A 17,777-nucleotide genomic window follows, 5' to 3' on the forward strand; every position below is an offset into this window, starting at 1 on the left:
ACCTCTTCAATTTGTTTTCCTTTTTTTTTTTTTAATTAATGTCCGCGTTGCATTATATATATATATATATATATATATATATATATGTTTGCAATCAAACCCTAATGTATAAATTTATTTGACCAATTTATGTACTTTATAATAAAAATAATTTTAAATTTGACATATCTCAACAAGTTGGTACATTAGTTTATGAAATTATTCTGTAAAATTTGTTTAAGGCTAAAATATTTTATCATTATCATCATCATTATCAATGTCGTTGTAACATCCTGTATTTTAGTGTATTTTTACTGAAAGATTATTTTAAATTGTTCAAAAATTTATCCTCTTATTTTAAAATTGGTTGGATTTTTTTTTTTTAGTGAGTTTATTTCTATGATTTTAATTTGGGAAAAATTATTTTTATGTGCTTTCCTAATATTTATTTATTGTTATGCATTTAAATTGCTTTTAATATTTAAATTAATTACTGTGTGATTTAATTATTTCAATTTGACTTTACCATTGCGTTTGAATTATTTTATTGAACTTATGGTTTTAAAATCGCCTCCGTTGGATCATTTTTGTGACCCAAGTTATGAGGATTGGACCTCATTTCTTTTCCTTCTATTTTTCTTTCTTCCTTTTCTTTTCCCCCTTATTTCTCCTTCGGCCATCTCCCGCGCGACATCTCTCTCTCTCTCTCTCTCACCGTGCAATCGTTCCTCACCCAGCCCGCCGCCGTCGCGCGGCTGTGCGCGACACCGCCCACCCCATCTTGCTCCCCACCGGCCGGCGACCTCACCCCACCAACCTCACCTCCATCCGTGCTGCCGTTAACCACCACCACCAGCTCTTCAAAGCCGCGGCGCCACTTTCGCTCCAGTGCCGCCGTCGCACCACCTCCGGCCACCATCTTCACACCACTTCATCCTCGACCTCTTGGCAACCCATTAGACCCAACCCCACCTCCGATCTGCCACCGGTGAAGCTCCACCATCTACATTTCCGATTTGGGTATTTTGGTCTTCTACCGCCCATTGCGCCGCCACCCACGGCCAACCTTCACTACCACTAGTTTCACCGACCTCCCTAGGCCCTACCCTATCAATCTTGGGTCTTCGTTTGCCTCCGTTTAAAAGTGGGTATTTGTGACCCACGACCACAGTATATTTTACACTGTTGCGTTGCTCAGACGTCACTTCTTGCAGCTTCGTGATCCTTCGGAAAATGCTTTATAGTGCTGTAAGTATTTTCTCAAAGAACTTTCGTGATTTAAATATATTTTTGCACTAACTCATTTTAACTGTGAACTGGTTGGTTATGCCGGACTGAGTCCGACGAGTTCGGGGGTCGGATGGATTGCGGACGAAGTTGATTGTATGTTTGGTTTGTGATTGGATTGTGTTGACATTTGTTGGATATTGGTGTCGTGTCTTGTTCACTGCATTTGCACGCATGTTCATGTTTGTAACTGAAAACTGGGTTTTCACATGATTGCATACATGTTCATGTGTTTATTTGAAAACTGGATTTTCATGTGAGAAATGATTTTTGGGTGTGTTTGAAACGATTGGATTGACTGGTTTGAAAAAAAGGAAAAGAGACTGTAGGGATGGTGGTAAGCAGAGACGGTGATAGAGTCCCGCCTGTGATTCCCGCCTACGGTGCACGCGGTAGGGATGGTGGTATAGTCCCGCCTGTGATTCCCGCCTACAGTGTCCAATAAATTGTTGAGTTTTGTGTAAATCATTTTTTGGAAAAATGTTAGATTATATGTTTTGGGTAAAAATGAGATTTTTAGTGTGTGTTGGAAAAGTACTTGTTTTCAGGAAAAAATGAGGTTTTGGGATTTGTTAGTTGGTTGCTTTAATGCGTTTTTATCTCGAGGTTTGTTTAGATTATTATTTACCTGCGGTACCGTTTTATGGTATCGCAGATTTTGATGCAGATGAGGATGATGAGTCTTAGGCTTTGGCTCCATTGGGAGAGCGATATGGGATTGCTCTCGTGCATCGATATTTATTATCCTAGTCTTTTATGTATTTACCTTTTGTAATATATTTGGGATGACTGTATAATTTTTTTTTAAAGATAAATTATTTTGGATACCTGTATTTAAATTTCTGGTACTTAATTGACTTATTATATTATCCGCTGCGATTTTTGTTGTGCACTTTTACATGTTGCACACACTTGGGCACATTTCGTTGGGATGCGTGACCCATGTTGTCATCATCCCGATGTCACGATTCTCGCATCCCTATACGTGGGAGTCGGGACGTCACAGTCGTCATCATCATCAATGTCAGATTATAATAATTGATCTTATCCTTAATTTGTTGTTACTTTGAAAGGCATATTTGTTGATGAGCACAAGCTGATGGAACCAGATGATCGCCCAATATTGCAACCGATAGAAAGACACCCCGCCTATGAAAGGAACGCAAATCATCCTGAGAACTACAGAAACATGCAACGACTTCTATCGATTGTTTTGGAATTTCTTTACATTTTGTATGTAACTAATTTTTCTTTTCTATTTTCTTAACTGGCAATTAATTTTCTTATAGTTAATTTACAATATATATATCGGCTTTAACTAGCAGAGTTTTGTGGAACAACTAGCTAGCTAGTGTTGTAAATGAACACAGTTATTGATCATGAACAAGTCGAGCTAATTAATTAACTTGTAAAAACTTGACTCGACTTCAAACATTGTATGTCTAATGTGATAAATGTAGTTTAAATCCCTACGAATAGGTCTCAAAAAATACAACGGCCCTAGCTCTATATAAGGCACAACTTTTCTCAAATCTGCTTAAATGTTTCATGTTGATGATCAGGGCGCGCATGCATGCAGTTTTTTGTTGATTTGAATCATTTGCTAGCTATGGATGCTCATGGGCTTGTACTGACCCAACCTCTTGTTTCTCCTCATGAAGTACGACTCGCAATGGGAATAAATGTTGGAGTACAGACCGATGCAGAGAACCCTCAAACACACGCAGGAAATCAAGGCAAGCAACGCATCATATATATATATATATATATATATATATATATATATATATATATAAAATATTCTCATGATTGTTTGTGAGTACACTAAAATTGTTGAGTTATAAGTTAATGCATATATATATATGGTACGTAGAAAACATAAATCTGTTTTAATATTCAAGAGGTTAGCCTGGTATAAACTATATTTATAAAAATGGTCAATTTATATAAACTTTTGAAATTTGTTATTTTGGCATGAGAAATGGTCAATTTATTGAAAGAATATAATTTATAAAAACAAAACTCATGATAAATTGACATGTTTTGATATTATTATTTCATCATCAAATCTATTTCGATCACGTGCCAAGAGCTGCTACCTACCATTTCGATCACGTCATTCTTCTTCCAAGTTTCCACTTGATTTAGTTTATAGTGATGTATGGGGCCATCATCTATACTTTCAAACTCTGGTTGCCACTATTATGTTTCCTTTCTAGATGACTGCACGAAATTTTTGTGGCTCTTTCCACTCAAATTAAAATCTGAAGTTGAGTCTATTTTTCTTCAGTTTTAATCCTATGTTGAATGCCTTTTTTAGCGTAAAGTAAAAATGTTTCAATCTGACTGGGGTGGTGAGTTTCGCAAGTTAACAACTCATTTCCAAAACACTAGTATTCAACATCGAATCGCCTATTCCCATACCCATCAACAAATGGGTGCCATTGAACGGCGATATAAACAAATTGTTGAGGTTGGTTTATCACTTCTTTCTCATTCGCATCTACCCCAACAATTTTGGGAAGATACATTTGTTACAGTCGTTTATTTGATAAATCGGCTCCCTATACCTATGTTATGAAATAAATCACCTTACCAAATTGTTTATTGCACTAAACTCGGTTATCATTTTCTTAAAGTTTTTGGATGTGCATGTTGGCTTTACCTTCGTCCCTTTAATAAACACAAAATCGATTTCTGCTCAAAAACATGTATTTTCATAGGTTACAATCTCAACCACCATGGTTTTAAGTGTCTTGATCTCACAAGTGGGAAAATATATGTCTCTTGTCACGTAATTTTTGATGAAAAATCCTTCCCGTATACACAACCACCCTCAATTGAGTCCACTCCCACGTCCAATACAATTGCTCTGTCCACTTCCATCACACCTCCCTCTTCTACGTCCTCCTCTATTTTGCCATCTGTAGGTACCTTGCAAACTTCATCCCAGCCTACAACAATTTGTGCAGCACCATCAATATCCGATCTCCACATGATGAGGCTCTTCCTCTTCCACAAAATGCGTATCAGCAAGTATCCCACGAGACTACAAGTGCAGTCCAACCAAGCTCCACTGATATGCATGCCATGACTACTAGATCCAAAAATAATATTTCGAAGCCTAAGCATGTACGAGATGGCCGTGTCGTGCACCCCCTTCCTAGAGCTCTACTTGCTGCCATTATAGAAGATAAAGTGAGCCTTCTTGCTACACTGAAGCCGCAAAACACAATCATTGGCATGCTACAATGAATTTGGAATTTGATGCTTTACTTAAAAATCAAACTTGGGACTTAGTTCCTCCTAATCCGCATGCTAATGTCGTGGGCTGCAGGTGGATCTTTAAGATCAAATGATGTGCTGATGGAGCTATTGAGCACTATAAAGTGAGATCAGTGGCCAGGTTCTATCATCAACAACACGGTGTTGATTTTCATGAAACCTACAACCCAGTGATTAAACCTGCAGCTGTCCGACTTGTTCTCTCCATTGCGGTATCTAGAGTTTGGTGTCTTCACCGAATTGATATCCAAAATGCCTTTCTACATGGTTCACTGCAAGAAGAGGTTTTCAGGGTTCAACCTCCAGGATTTCAACACCCGCAATATCCTTATCTCCTCTGTCGACTTAAACGATCCTTGATGGATTGCATCAAGCACGAAGACAATGGTTTTCACAACTAACCGATGCTCTGCTACAGCTTGGGTTTGTTGACAGTAAGGCTGACTCCTCATTATTTATCTGTCGCTCTCAATCTTAGATAATATTTTTCCTCATTTACGTAGATGATATCATCATCACTGGATCCGATACTCAACTAATCAACACCTTGATCACTACTTTACAAAAAGAATTCACAGTCAAAGATCTGGGGCAGATATCTTTTTTTTCTGGGCGTCGAGGCTTTACATTCTACTGATGGCCTGTACTTAACTCGACGTACGTATATAGTCGAGCTCTTCAAACGGTCCAAAATGGATAAATGCAAACCATGTGTCACTCCTATATCTACCACTTTGCATATCTCAGTTGATGATGAAGGTGATTCTGAAGACCCGTTTTTATATAGAAGTATAGTTGGAGGATTACAATATTTAAGTTTCATGCGACTGATATCGCTTACTCAGTTCATCGAGTAAGCAAGTTTATGCATAATCCAAAAATATCTCATTGGTAGACAGTGAAGAGAATTCTGAGATTTTTGAAGCACACGGTTTCACAAGGGCTTTTTATTTCACGTCACACCTCACTTCGATTTTGGTGGCCCGAAGCAGTACTGAGGCAGAGTACAAATCACTCGCAAATGCTGCTGCTAAACTACTATGGTTGCAATCCCCCACGCTTTAACTTGGTATTCATATCGAGAATCTGCCTGTGTTGTGGTGCGACAACATTTGGGCAACCTGTTTAAGTGCTAATCTTGTGTTCCATGCAAGAACAAAGCACATCGAAATAGATTTTCACTTCGTTCATGATCTTGTCGCCAACAACAAGCTTTTAGTTTGGTTCATCAATAGCCAAGACCAGCTCGCTGACCTCCTCACCAAACCACTAGTAGCTTCTCGTTTCAAACTGTTAAGTTGTCCGAGATCTTCCCCTGCGATTGAGGGGGCGTATTGAAGACCAACTATTACCGGACTCCAAGCCTGCTGACTCAAGAGACTCAAGACTTGCTGAAACGGTCCCTATATTGTAGGAGTTGGATATGGTGATCCTATAAATCAAGTATTTGAATTTTAAACGTTATAGTCATCTTGTGTAAATCAAGTATTTGAATTTTGAATACTTGATAAATAGCCTAACAACAACAGTGAGTTAGGTGTTCTGTTTTTACCAGTGATGTATATAAACTCATTTATGTATACATTCAAAGCAGTGGAAAACACTTCAGTACAATCTCTATCTCATTATTCTATACAATCCATAAAACTTTCAAAAATCAGAAAAGTATATGAGCGACTTTGAAGGGAGACGACTCTTTTTGAAGAATGGAAAATTCATGGCCACATTCTCTCACCTCCTCTTATCTTCTCGCTTCAGCTTCGTCTTTGGGGGTTTAAGAATATAGTCAAAATCTGGAAAGAAAAAAATAAAGTTCTTGTCTTTGGTGGCGGTGGTGGTGATTCTGCTTTCTTCTTGTTTTTTCTTGTTATATAAATAACATATATTATTTTGGAGAAAATTTTAGTGGGATGGAGTTGGCGGACCTGAATTAGCCCTTGCACAATAGCAGAAAGGGAGGCCAAGGTACTAGGAGTGCCTGAAGAATCATGTCGTTGGCATTTGAGGGCATGCGCTCGATGGCTGTTGCGAGTTTATGCCAGCCGAAATGGAAGGAATGTTTGATGCCCTCAAATGCGCTACCTGCAACTGCCATATCAACTTCCACCGCTAGGACACCGATGGACACCCAGGTGCTGCTGTCGGTGTTGCTGACTCGTACCTGTAGGTCACTCCACCCTCAATTCTCTCCATCCTATTGGACCCCGTTGGGATAGCTCCACATAGCTCCACCTCAGCACAGGCCGCTAGTGCTGCCGTCAACTTCAGGAGGTCATAGCAGGGAAGACTAGGAGGATTGAAGGATTGTTAGCTAAGCATAGCATTGAAGGATTTTTTTCAAAGAAGGTCCTCATCTCCCACCTTCCATCAACACGCACTGTTTTATCTTCATTTTAAATCCAACTTCCACTTTAGCTTTTGGTGTGCATCGGTGCAAAAAGTCTCCGTCAACAAGAGTTTTCCTATATATATATATATATATAGTTTTGCCACTCATCATCCCATACATCACACTTTTTTTTTTAGTTTTATTCTTCTTAAATTAATTGAATTCTTTTACTTATCATTCATTTTATAAGAGGAAAAAAAAAATGTGGTATGTAGTATGTGAGATGATGAATATAATTTTTCATATATAAATAAAGCTTTCAATTATTATTATTATTATTATTTGGTTAATTTCCCCAAAATTAGACGTATTTTAATTTCGAGGATGTAATCATTTTCAGTTTTTTTTTTTGGGTACCCTTCTCATTCTTTAATTTCTCGCTGGTGTGTTCTGATGAAATGTTGTTTCTTGCTGTCGAATAATCTCCATGGCAAAGCCTAAGCTTTGGATAACTGTGAATAATATATAAAATTCCAGAGCGCAGGAGGTCCAAAATGAAGATTTCCTGATAATGAACTGTTTCAATGAGTGAGAGATGGATGGTTTTGGGTTGAGGGATGAGATGAGATGAATTTAGATGGTTTGTGAATGGTATTAAGATTTGTGAGTTAAAATTTATGAACATGAGTAAATAACAGTGAAATGAGTTAGATTCTCAATCCAAACCGCGCGTTATCTGTTATAAAGATTTAGGTCTGTATTAGGGAGTCAGGGACTCTCTGACGACTGTGCGTTGTATATTGGATCGCCATGCTTTGTTCCATGGAGTTGCTAATTCAAAGCAGAGACTTCACCCGGGAACATTATCACGTTGTGATTCCTCATCACCTAGTGTTATCCCCACATTCAACGAAATGTTCCCCTCTCGAGTGTCTCAAAATACAAGTTTACGATCAGTTGGAACTGGAGTATCTTGTTTTGTCTTTTTTGCCTTTAATTTTAATACTTCCATTTCAATTTTGATAACTTCTTCACAGAAATCTTTCTATAGAGAGGATTCGAAACGTTTGGGTGATATATATATGAGGCTGGAGACGTATTCACATGGCCTGACCTTTTCTGCAGGATAACTCTGCTGCTTGGCCCCCCGGGTTGCGGAAAGACGTCCCTTTTAAAGGCCCTGTCCGGGAATCTAGACGAATCTCTCAAGGTTTTGTACTTCCATATTACTTGAAGAATGCATTTATATAGTAAGCCTGATGAGGGCAATGTACGCTCATTAATGGGCATCTAGTTTGAAACTATAACTTGAAACGTAAATCAGCAGAATGTTGATAGGAAAAAAAAAAAAAAATGAAGAAAGATCAAACCAATCGATGCAGACAATTTTGTATATATAATTATAGGTATATCTCCTGGTTTGATGTAGTATATAATAAGTGTTACCAAGTTTTTGGTTGATTGCTAATCTAATTTGTAGTCTTTCAAATTTATGTATAATCTATCTGTTTTGCCTAATAGATTACTGGTGAAATTTCTTACAATGGATACAAGCTAGAAGAGTTTGTCCCCCAAAAGACTTCGGCTTATATCAGCCAAAATGACGTGCACATTCCTGACATGACCGTGAGGGAAATACTGGACTTTTCAGCTCGTTGTATGGGTGTTGGGAGCCGAACAGGTAAGTTTTCCGTAGAGTTCAACTGGGAACATGATTTATTAGTAAGTACTGCCTTATAAAGTATAAACCCCCAACACTTTGATAATGACAGCAACATTTGTTTTTGGACTAATTCAGATGTTTTGATGGAAGTCAGTAAAAGAGAGAAGGAAGCCGGAGTTGTTCCCGATCCAGACATAGACACTTACATGAAGGTAACGGTTTCATCTCTAATCTTTTCTTTCCTTGTTTATGAAATAATCTATACTGCTGTATGCCAACTGATTTGGCTACATGAAACTAGTTAAAGTTGTTGAAATTTTTGTTTTTGACAGAAACTTGGGAAGAAATCCCATCCAGACCATATGCGATTTTTTGTTCTTTGATAAAATGATGGAAAACTTAAGATAATGAAAACCATCATTGACAAAATCATTGAAGCTGAATCCTCTTACTCATAGGACAATTCTCTGTTGCATGTGCGTTAATCGCAGCTACAGCGAAAGATTTAGCATATAAAAGATTTTGGTCACACTCTGGGTATTATTACTTATGGAATGAAATAAGATAATTTATTTTGGTCACACTTTGTTTCTTTTGTTTCTACTTATTGATGGTTTTCTTGAGGGTTTTCATTGTAATATTGACTGTATTTTTTTGGCAGGCGATTTCCGTGGAAGGACTAAAAAGAACCCTTCAAACAGACTACATACTAAAGGTCATTCTCTTTCAACAAAGCTGACAGAAAACCTATACCATGTAATTTGTAAATGGACGAATACGTTGCCAATTTATTTCTATTGCTGCCTTGAGTTCTCAGATCATTGGACTTGATATCTGTGCTGACACTCTAGTTGGAGATGCCTCGAGAAGAGGTATCTCTGGTGGTCAGAAAAAGAGATTGACTACAGGTAATCTGAGTGAAAAAAGTAACCTTAGCTGGTTTTAATGAGAGAACTAACTCCCAATGCCAGGTTAGATTTTGACTATAAGGAATTGGACTTCAATTTTGCAGGGGAGATGATTGTAGGTCCTACAAAAGCTCTGTTTATGGATGAGATAACAAATGGCTTAGACAGTTCCACTGCCTTTCAAATTGTTACTTGTCTTCAGCAGCTGGTGCATATCACAGATGTTACATTACTGGTTTCCCTTCTTCAGCCAGCCCCAGAGACATTTGATCTTTTTGATGACCTCATTTTGATGTCAGAAGGAAAGATTGTGTATCATGGACCACGTGATTATGTTCTAGAGTTTTTTGAGGATTGTGGTTTTAGATGTCCGGCGAGGAAAGGGGTTGCTGATTTTATCCAGGAGGTAAGTGCATTTCAGCCTATATTTGTTTTCTTTTCAAGCTCTTCTCTCTTTAAAAAAACTATTTCACCCTATGTTTATACAGGTAATCTCAAGGAAAGATCAAGCACAGCACTGGTATCACACAGGAGTACCTCACAGTTACATTCCTGTTGATTTGTTCTCTAGGAAGTTCAAAGAGTCTCCATATGGAAAGAAGCTGGAAGAGGAGCTCTCAGAGCCATATGATAAGTCCCAAAGCCATCAGAGTGCTCTTTCCTTTAGTCTGTATTCCCTTTCTAAATGGGATCTTTTTAGAGCTTGCGCTTCAAGGGAGCTCCTTCTCATGAAAAGGAATTCTTTTATCTACATATTCAAAACAAGTCAGGTTAAGATTTGTACTTATGCTGATGTTCCTTGATCCTACTATCCTTACTTTTCCTGGTGTGGGAATGTTAAAACCTATGCTCATTCTTCCTGTTTCATCTTTATTCTTTGTTTAGTTTGTCCAAAGCCCTGCGAAATCTGAAACATGTTTTGGTTTTTTCTATCTGCAGCTTATTATCATTGCATGTATAACAATGACTCTGTTTTTGCGGTCTCGCATGGATATTGATGTTTATCATGCAAATTACTACATGGGTGCCCTGTTCTATGCTCTTGTCATCTTTCTTGTTGATGGTATACCAGAGATATCCATGACTATTCAAAGACTTGAAGTATTCTACAAACAGAAAGCATTTTATTTTTACCCAGCTTGGGCTTATGCCATTCCAGCAAGCATACTAAAGATCCCTCTTTCATTTGTGGAATCTCTGGTTTGGACGTGTTTTACGTATTATGTCATTGGATACAGTCCTGAGGCCCAGAGGTGAGTTTGACATGAAATATGTTATATTTGTTAATTTTGCCTAGTTTTGGTTCATGAATTTCGAAATTTGTATCCAGAACTTTTCAAACACTAGAGCCTCAACGCAGCATCTTCTTTTGCTTAAGCAATTTTTTTTTTTTTTTTTTATAAATTTTCTTTAATCGAACCTTTACAATATACTTAAGTACATCAGGAATGTTGAGGGCAGCAGCTGTGCCAAATTCTGTTAATTGTGACCCTTGGTTCATTTGCTGCTGTTTCAGGTTCTTCCGCCAATTGGTTCTACTTTTTGCGGTGCACCTATCTTCAATGTCCATGTTCCGTTTCCTGGCCTCTGTCTTCCAGACAAATAATCGATCTCTTACAGCTGGGAATCTTGCAATATTTTTTGAACTGTTATTCGGTGGCTTCCTTATTAATAAATGTAAGGTTTCAATATCTCCTTTTGCCAAATCTCATTCTAAGATAATCAATTGAAATGACAAGCTTAACTGTTCTGCTGCAGCTTCCATGCCTGTCTGGTTGAGGTGGGGTTTTTGGGTTTCACCCATGACATACGGAGAGATAGGGCTTTCTTTGAATGAGTTTCTTGCCCCAAGATGGCAAAAGGTGAGACTCCCTCAGCATTACTTCTGGCTTCGTAATTTTAGCTTAGCTTTCTGTTAGATTACTCAAGTTCAAATCCGTCCTCACTAACTCTATCCGCCCACTTTTTGCCTGTTTTAATCTTTTAGAGAATTATCCCGTAAGTTACTACTATCAACTCTACATCCAGTTTGGTGTTTTTTATTTATTTATATCTTCTAATACTGGAAATTCAGTAGCATTTATTTATATCAACTCTACATTCACCTCAGTGCAATATATTTCTCCTGATCGCCAATGTCCAGCTAAATGAATCTTAGGTGAAGTTTTAAGTTCCATCTTAATTGATGCACCAATAACTGGAGTACTGAATGCTTGGATAAATTACACAATCAATTTCAGTTGTATGACCTATACTCCAATACTTCTGGTACAAGCCTGATAATGCTGTGTTATTCCTGTAATTAATTATGACTGTAACGGCGGGGAGAAACAGATGTTCCAGCTAAGTCTGCTTTCCTTTCTTATCTATAGATGACATCGGCAAACACTATGATTGGGCAAGAAATACTTGAAAGCCGTGGACTAGACTTTGATGGTTATGTTTTTTGGATATCACTCGGTGCCTTATTTGGATTTACAGTAGTATTCAACGTTGGATATATTTTGGCGTTAAGTTACTTGAAGTGTAAGTTCTTTGCTGTTGTTTTATTTCAACTTCAAACAGCATTGCAACAATAGATGCAGATTTGTTGACATTTGATTAACATTCGATAAACAATCAGCTCCTGGATCATCGCGTGTTATTATTTCGCATGAAATGCTCTCCAAAGTACCTGGAAGTGATGATTCACATGATGGGGACCATTTGGATGAAAAGTCCAAAAATTCTCATCTACAGGCTAATATAGGACCGAAAAAAGGTCAGATAAATTTTCTCGATCTTTGGATTGTTATTCAGATCATTACCTCTTTATTTTCTTTAAATGTATTTATCCAGCTTTTAATGAGTCTCTTTTTCCAATAATAGGTAGGATGGTCTTACCTCTTACACCCCTAACGATAGTGTTTGAAGATGTGCAATACTATGTTGACACCCCACTGGTAATCACATTTAATTTTATGTCATGTCCTTTGTGGTTACTGGATTGATAATCATTTACAACATTATATCCATTCCTGTAATTTTCTTTCCTATTTCATTTCTGGCTCTCAGGAAATGAGAGAACAGGGATTCACAAACAAAAGACTTCAACTTCTTTCGGATGTTACCGGCACATTGAGGCCTGGTGTTCTAACAGCTTTGATGGGTGTCAGTGGAGCTGGCAAAACAACTCTTCTGGATGTTCTAGCTGGAAGAAAGACCAGTGGTTATATTGAAGGGCAAATAAAGATTGGAGGGTATCCCAAGGTTCAAGCAACCTTTGCTAGGTTATCGGGTTACTGTGAACAAACTGATATACATTCTCCTCAACTAACTGTAGAGGAATCAGTCATATTTTCTGCTTGGCTGCGCTTGTCTGCTGAAGTAGACCAAAAAACTAAAGCCGTAAGATCACAATGCACTGGCATTAAGTCCAAAGGTTTGGAATTTATATTCATTGTTGAGATTATATAATGGTTTGTTAAAGCTTTAGTGTGATGTCTTGCAGGCGTTTGTGGATGAAGTCCTTGAGACCATTGAGCTTGATGAAATAAAGGATGCATTAGTAGGTGTACCTGGGGCTACCGGTCTATCAAATGAGCAGCGCAAGCGGCTTACAATAGCCGTGGAGCTTGTTGCTAACCCCTCAATCATCTTCATGGATGAACCGACAACAAGTTTGGATGCAAGAGCAGCTGCAATTGTCATGCGAGCAGTGAAGAATGTAGCTGATACGGGAAGAACAATTGTTTGTACCATCCACCAACCTTGCATTGACATATTTGAAACATTTGATGAGGTATAATTTCTTTTTTTTTTTTTTTTTTTTTTTTGATGTAAATTTATCCACGGAATATACTGAGGAAGTATTTACTTCTCCAAGGAGTGCTGTTTATCTCACTAACTCAGTAGTACATGCATGGCTACTGAAGAAATAAAGTAAGAGCATTTAGGTTTGACGGCTGCAATGAAGAAAAGTATGTAAGATATGTTGCATCCAGCCTACTCCCCGACAAAATGATATCAGAACTGGTGTTGGACAAGATTCAATCCTAGGAATCAAGTTCCTTGTTAACAAATCTTCAAGAGTAATATGTCTCATTCCCCTTTTGCTTTTACAGTTGATCCTTCTAAAAACTGGTGGGCGCATGATATACTCTGGACCATTAGGACAGCATTCAAGTCGGGTTATAGAATATTTTGAGGTTAGCTTGCTATTTGCTGTAGCAATACACATATCTTAGGGATCTTTTCTGCATCCATTTTTTGTATGGTAGTACCACTTGTTTTAAGATGTTACATTGATAATTAAGTTTTATTTTGACAGGTTATTCCAAGAGTTCCAAAGATTAGAGAAAATTACAACCCATCAATGTGGATGTTAGAGGTCACTTCGACATCTTCAGAGGTTGAGCTTGGTGTAGACTTTGCCCAGAAATACAGGGAATCTCCCCTATATGAGTGAGTTGATTTCTTCAGTTAGAACTGTACTTGGTTTTGATGTTGTCTGATGTCAAGTAACGCGTTGCTATTTCAAAATAGTAACTTCAATTCAGCAGAGGAATTCTACGTTGTTTGACAGGGGAAATTCTTTCCATTTTACAAATTCTAAGGACTCCAATTCTAACATTAACCAGCCCTTTTAGACTATAGGCTTAGATGTGGCTTTGGTCTTAGGTCATTACAAATAGTATCAGAGCCAAATCCTACTAGAAATGTGAGGCTTGACCTGATGAGGACATTAACAATTTAAAGGGGCATGATTGTAATGAGGAGTTCTTGGCCATTTGATTCAAGGACTCCAATTGTAATTTGATTAGTCATTTTGCATTATATATAGGTTTAGATGTGGCTTGGACCTTGTGTTGTTACATGTTCATCTATTGTGTGGAAACAGATCATGGTCATATGACCTGTATTGCATTCTCTATACAAACATGGCAACCTCTATTATCCCATTTTCAGGAACAACAAAGAACTTGTAAGGCAGATGAGTAGCCCACCTCCTGGTTCAACAGGTCTGCATTTTGTGTCCCACTTTTCTCAAAATGGTTGGGGACAAGTCAAATCCTGCCTATGGAAACAACATTTGACGTATTGGAGGAATCCTGAATACAACTTGACTCGTATGGTGCATACACTTGTAACTGCTTTAAGTCTTGGAGCGCTATATTGGAACCAAGGAAAAAAATTGTAAGTTTTAGTTATTTATTGTTTTCTACTTTTTCTCTTTTTGGCAGAATCTATATAACATGAGAAATTGCTAGTCTCGTTAACTTGGCTAAATTCAGCTGTCAGTCTCTCCTTTGCTCAAGACAAAGCACTCCATCCGTCAGATATATGCCTTTTTCTGTAGGGTGCATATTTTAGGTGTATTGCAAAGAACTAAATGCTGCGTTTTTTTTTTTCTTTTTCTGTTAGAAACAACCAGCAGAACCTATTCAATATTTTTGGTTCAATGAACGCTACTGTTATCTTCTTGGGCACAAATAATTGCTCGACAGTTCTTACATATATAGCAGCAGAGAGAGATGTTATGTACCGGGAAAGATTTGCCGGGATGTACTCTTCATGGGCTCATTCACTTGCACAGGTATGATTCTCTACCTGTAAATTCTACTGGTGTGGCCTACTATCACCATTTGATCTCTGAAAACAAAATTGGTGGAATCTAGGGTATTGATTAGGGGGCTCTTGTTTAGCCATTATTTTCAGCTTATATAGTTGGGTATACTGATATTGTAGGTGATAGTGGAAATCCCCTATCTGTTCATCGAAACTGTGTTATTTGTGACAATCTCATATCCAATGATTGGATATTATGGGTCGGCTTATAAGGTTTTCTGGTACTTCTATGCAATATTTTGTTCATTGCTTTACTTCAATTATCTGGGAATGCTAGTCATGTCATTGACGCCAAACTTGATGGTAGCTGCAATTTTGTGCTCAGCCTTTTACACATTATTGAACCTGTTTTCTGGTTTTCTGATGCCTGAACCGGTAAGCTGATGTACAACGTGGAGTCTTCAAGTTATGAACAATATATACAGTTAAACTGACCTGATTGTCTTATTCTTACAGAAAATTCCAAAGTGGTGGATCTGGTTATATTATCTGACACCCACATCTTGGTCATTGAATGGTATGCTCACTTCCCAATATGGAGATGTAAATAAGGCCATCATGGTATTCGGAGAAACGAAAACAGTGGCTGCCTTCTTAGAAGATTACTTTGGGTTTCACCATGATCACTTGGCTGTTGTGGCGGTTGTTCTCATGGCTTTCCCCCTTGTTTTTGCTTCCATGTTTGCATATTTTGTAGGACGGCTGAACTTCCTGCGGAGGTAGGCGTCTCGCTCTTTCAATAGAGGCCGGTAAGGTAGAGGTTGTCCATGGCCAACTGCAAGCCTTTTGTTTGCAAGTAATATGTTAGTCAGTGTAGTAATATGCAAATTCGTTGTCATCCAATAAGAAGCGTACTTGAATGCTGGTCAAGCTGAAGATATTTGTACGGCAGATTCCAAATAGAATAGAATACGCATGTCCATGAACCAACTTGCCAAGGTGCTGCGTTGTGTGTAACGCTCCAAACCCAAAATCATAAACGGACAAAGTTCCGGTTATATTTTTATAACTTTCTTCCATTTTACAAATATATATCAAATACACAATCTCCAAATATTCACAACTATAATACAAAAACTGTAAAAATAACTAAGATATGACTATAAGAAAATTCTCTATACAGCTAAAATCATTCACGTAAGGAAACGCCAGGTACAAAGATTTCTTATAATAATTAGAGTTAAATACTAAAAGCATAAATGAGAGTGTGCATAAATATTTATTAAATTTTCTCAAAGTCTGTGCTATAAAAATCAAAACTTAAAATCTCTGTACATGATCTAGGCCACTATCACGCCTCTCTGGACTAAGTCTCATCCTACAGCTTTACCTTCATAAATATTTTGACCTAGGGTGGTTTAAAAATATAAAAATAAACTAAAATGAGTCAAAGATTCAAGAAGAATCCATCATAATGTAAATATACTTAACATAAGATTTTTCATAAAATACTTCATGTTGAGAATTAAAATCATGATTGTTCATAAATATGTTGATGACATTTATGACTTGGAAATATTTTTGGTATATTGACTGATCTGATTGATCTAAATTATATGACTTATTTGGATTAACTGACTTGTCTGACTGGCCAACATACTTAATCCTATATGCAAGGTTGTGCACCAGTCCCACATCCTATGGCCACCAAGAGAATCGTTGATCTGATATGATAAAATACTATGGTGGACCACACTTGAGTCAGTGGCTTGCACATCCACTCTGACAGCATTGGTACCAAGCATCTGAATGGAAATCTGATAAATCTGATCTTCATCTTACACTTGATCTTATGAAAGTTTACATGTTTTATGCAATGTGAGATATATGAGATACATAATACATACATAATTATAATATGTGGAATGAAACATGATCATAAATTATGATGAATGGCGCACTTGCAAATATCATAACATGCGTGGTACATAAACATTGGTTTTTAAAGAACTGGCTTTAATAATAATATATATAACTAGATAACGTATGTTAATCCTAATTTATAATCAAGTTACTTACCTTGTAGCGCTAATTTGATATTTTCGAGGTGCGATTGATTTTGTGATGCCCCCAGATTTCGTTTGGGATCGGACGGACATCTGAAGTATCGGGACATGCAACACAAGATTACCTACCTCATTCATGATGGATAAGGATGCAATATTCACACCGAATAATTATTTTTTGAGCAATACTATGCACCAAACAAATAATATCCTAATAAATTGAAACATAAAAACATTGAAGTGATAGATATCCGTGATTACAACATAAATCCAAAAGTTTTGTAAGCTCAACGGTAAGAGAGACAGAGCTCCATAAGTACAAGCAGAAACTATAATATCTACTAGGCTAATCCATTGAGTAGTTCGCACAACTTAATCATTGATGCCATATTACTATCTATAAATTGGAACATCGAAATGATGAGCTCCATGTCGTGCCATTGTTGTTTAATCCACTTTCTCCAGTCGATCATCTTTTGCAGTGCCTCTTGATCCTGACACATGAGCTACCATTCCTCCCGGAATGGTATTTGGGACGACTATGGTGAGATTTGAGTATAAATTTCAGCAAGTTAACAAAAAACTTATACACAAGTTAATGATGCATGCATGACAGTAAATGTATGAATGCATAATCAAGTCATAAGCAAGCATAAAATAAATTGAAGTGTAACATAGCATGAACTGACATAACTTGAACTGAAACGTGAATT

The 17,777-nt window shown here is 37.4% G+C and overlaps 1 protein-coding gene across 1 annotated transcript; it reads left to right on the top strand.

Annotated features, from left to right (window-relative positions):
• The first annotated feature begins 6,539 nt into the window (after positions 1-6,539).
• Positions 6,540-15,939, top strand: LOC121262175 (pleiotropic drug resistance protein 3-like). The gene is made up of 22 exons (XM_041164578.1): positions 6,540-6,683; positions 7,962-8,090; positions 8,402-8,561; positions 8,679-8,755; positions 9,205-9,258; positions 9,361-9,451; positions 9,556-9,857; positions 9,940-10,221; positions 10,391-10,704; positions 10,968-11,128; positions 11,210-11,313; positions 11,824-11,977; positions 12,075-12,212; positions 12,320-12,393; positions 12,506-12,838; positions 12,942-13,232; positions 13,555-13,638; positions 13,761-13,894; positions 14,399-14,626; positions 14,855-15,026; positions 15,179-15,433; positions 15,515-15,939. The coding sequence occupies exons 1-22, from the start codon at positions 6,540-6,542 to the stop codon at positions 15,779-15,781; spliced, it is 3,948 nt and encodes a 1,315-aa protein (XP_041020512.1). The 3' UTR covers positions 15,782-15,939.
• Positions 15,940-17,777: the final 1,838 nt, after the last annotated feature.

The sequence above is a fragment of the Juglans microcarpa x Juglans regia genome, chromosome 4S (assembly GCF_004785595.1).
Source record: "Juglans microcarpa x Juglans regia isolate MS1-56 chromosome 4S, Jm3101_v1.0, whole genome shotgun sequence".
Lineage (NCBI taxonomy): Eukaryota > Viridiplantae > Streptophyta > Magnoliopsida > Fagales > Juglandaceae > Juglans > Juglans microcarpa x Juglans regia.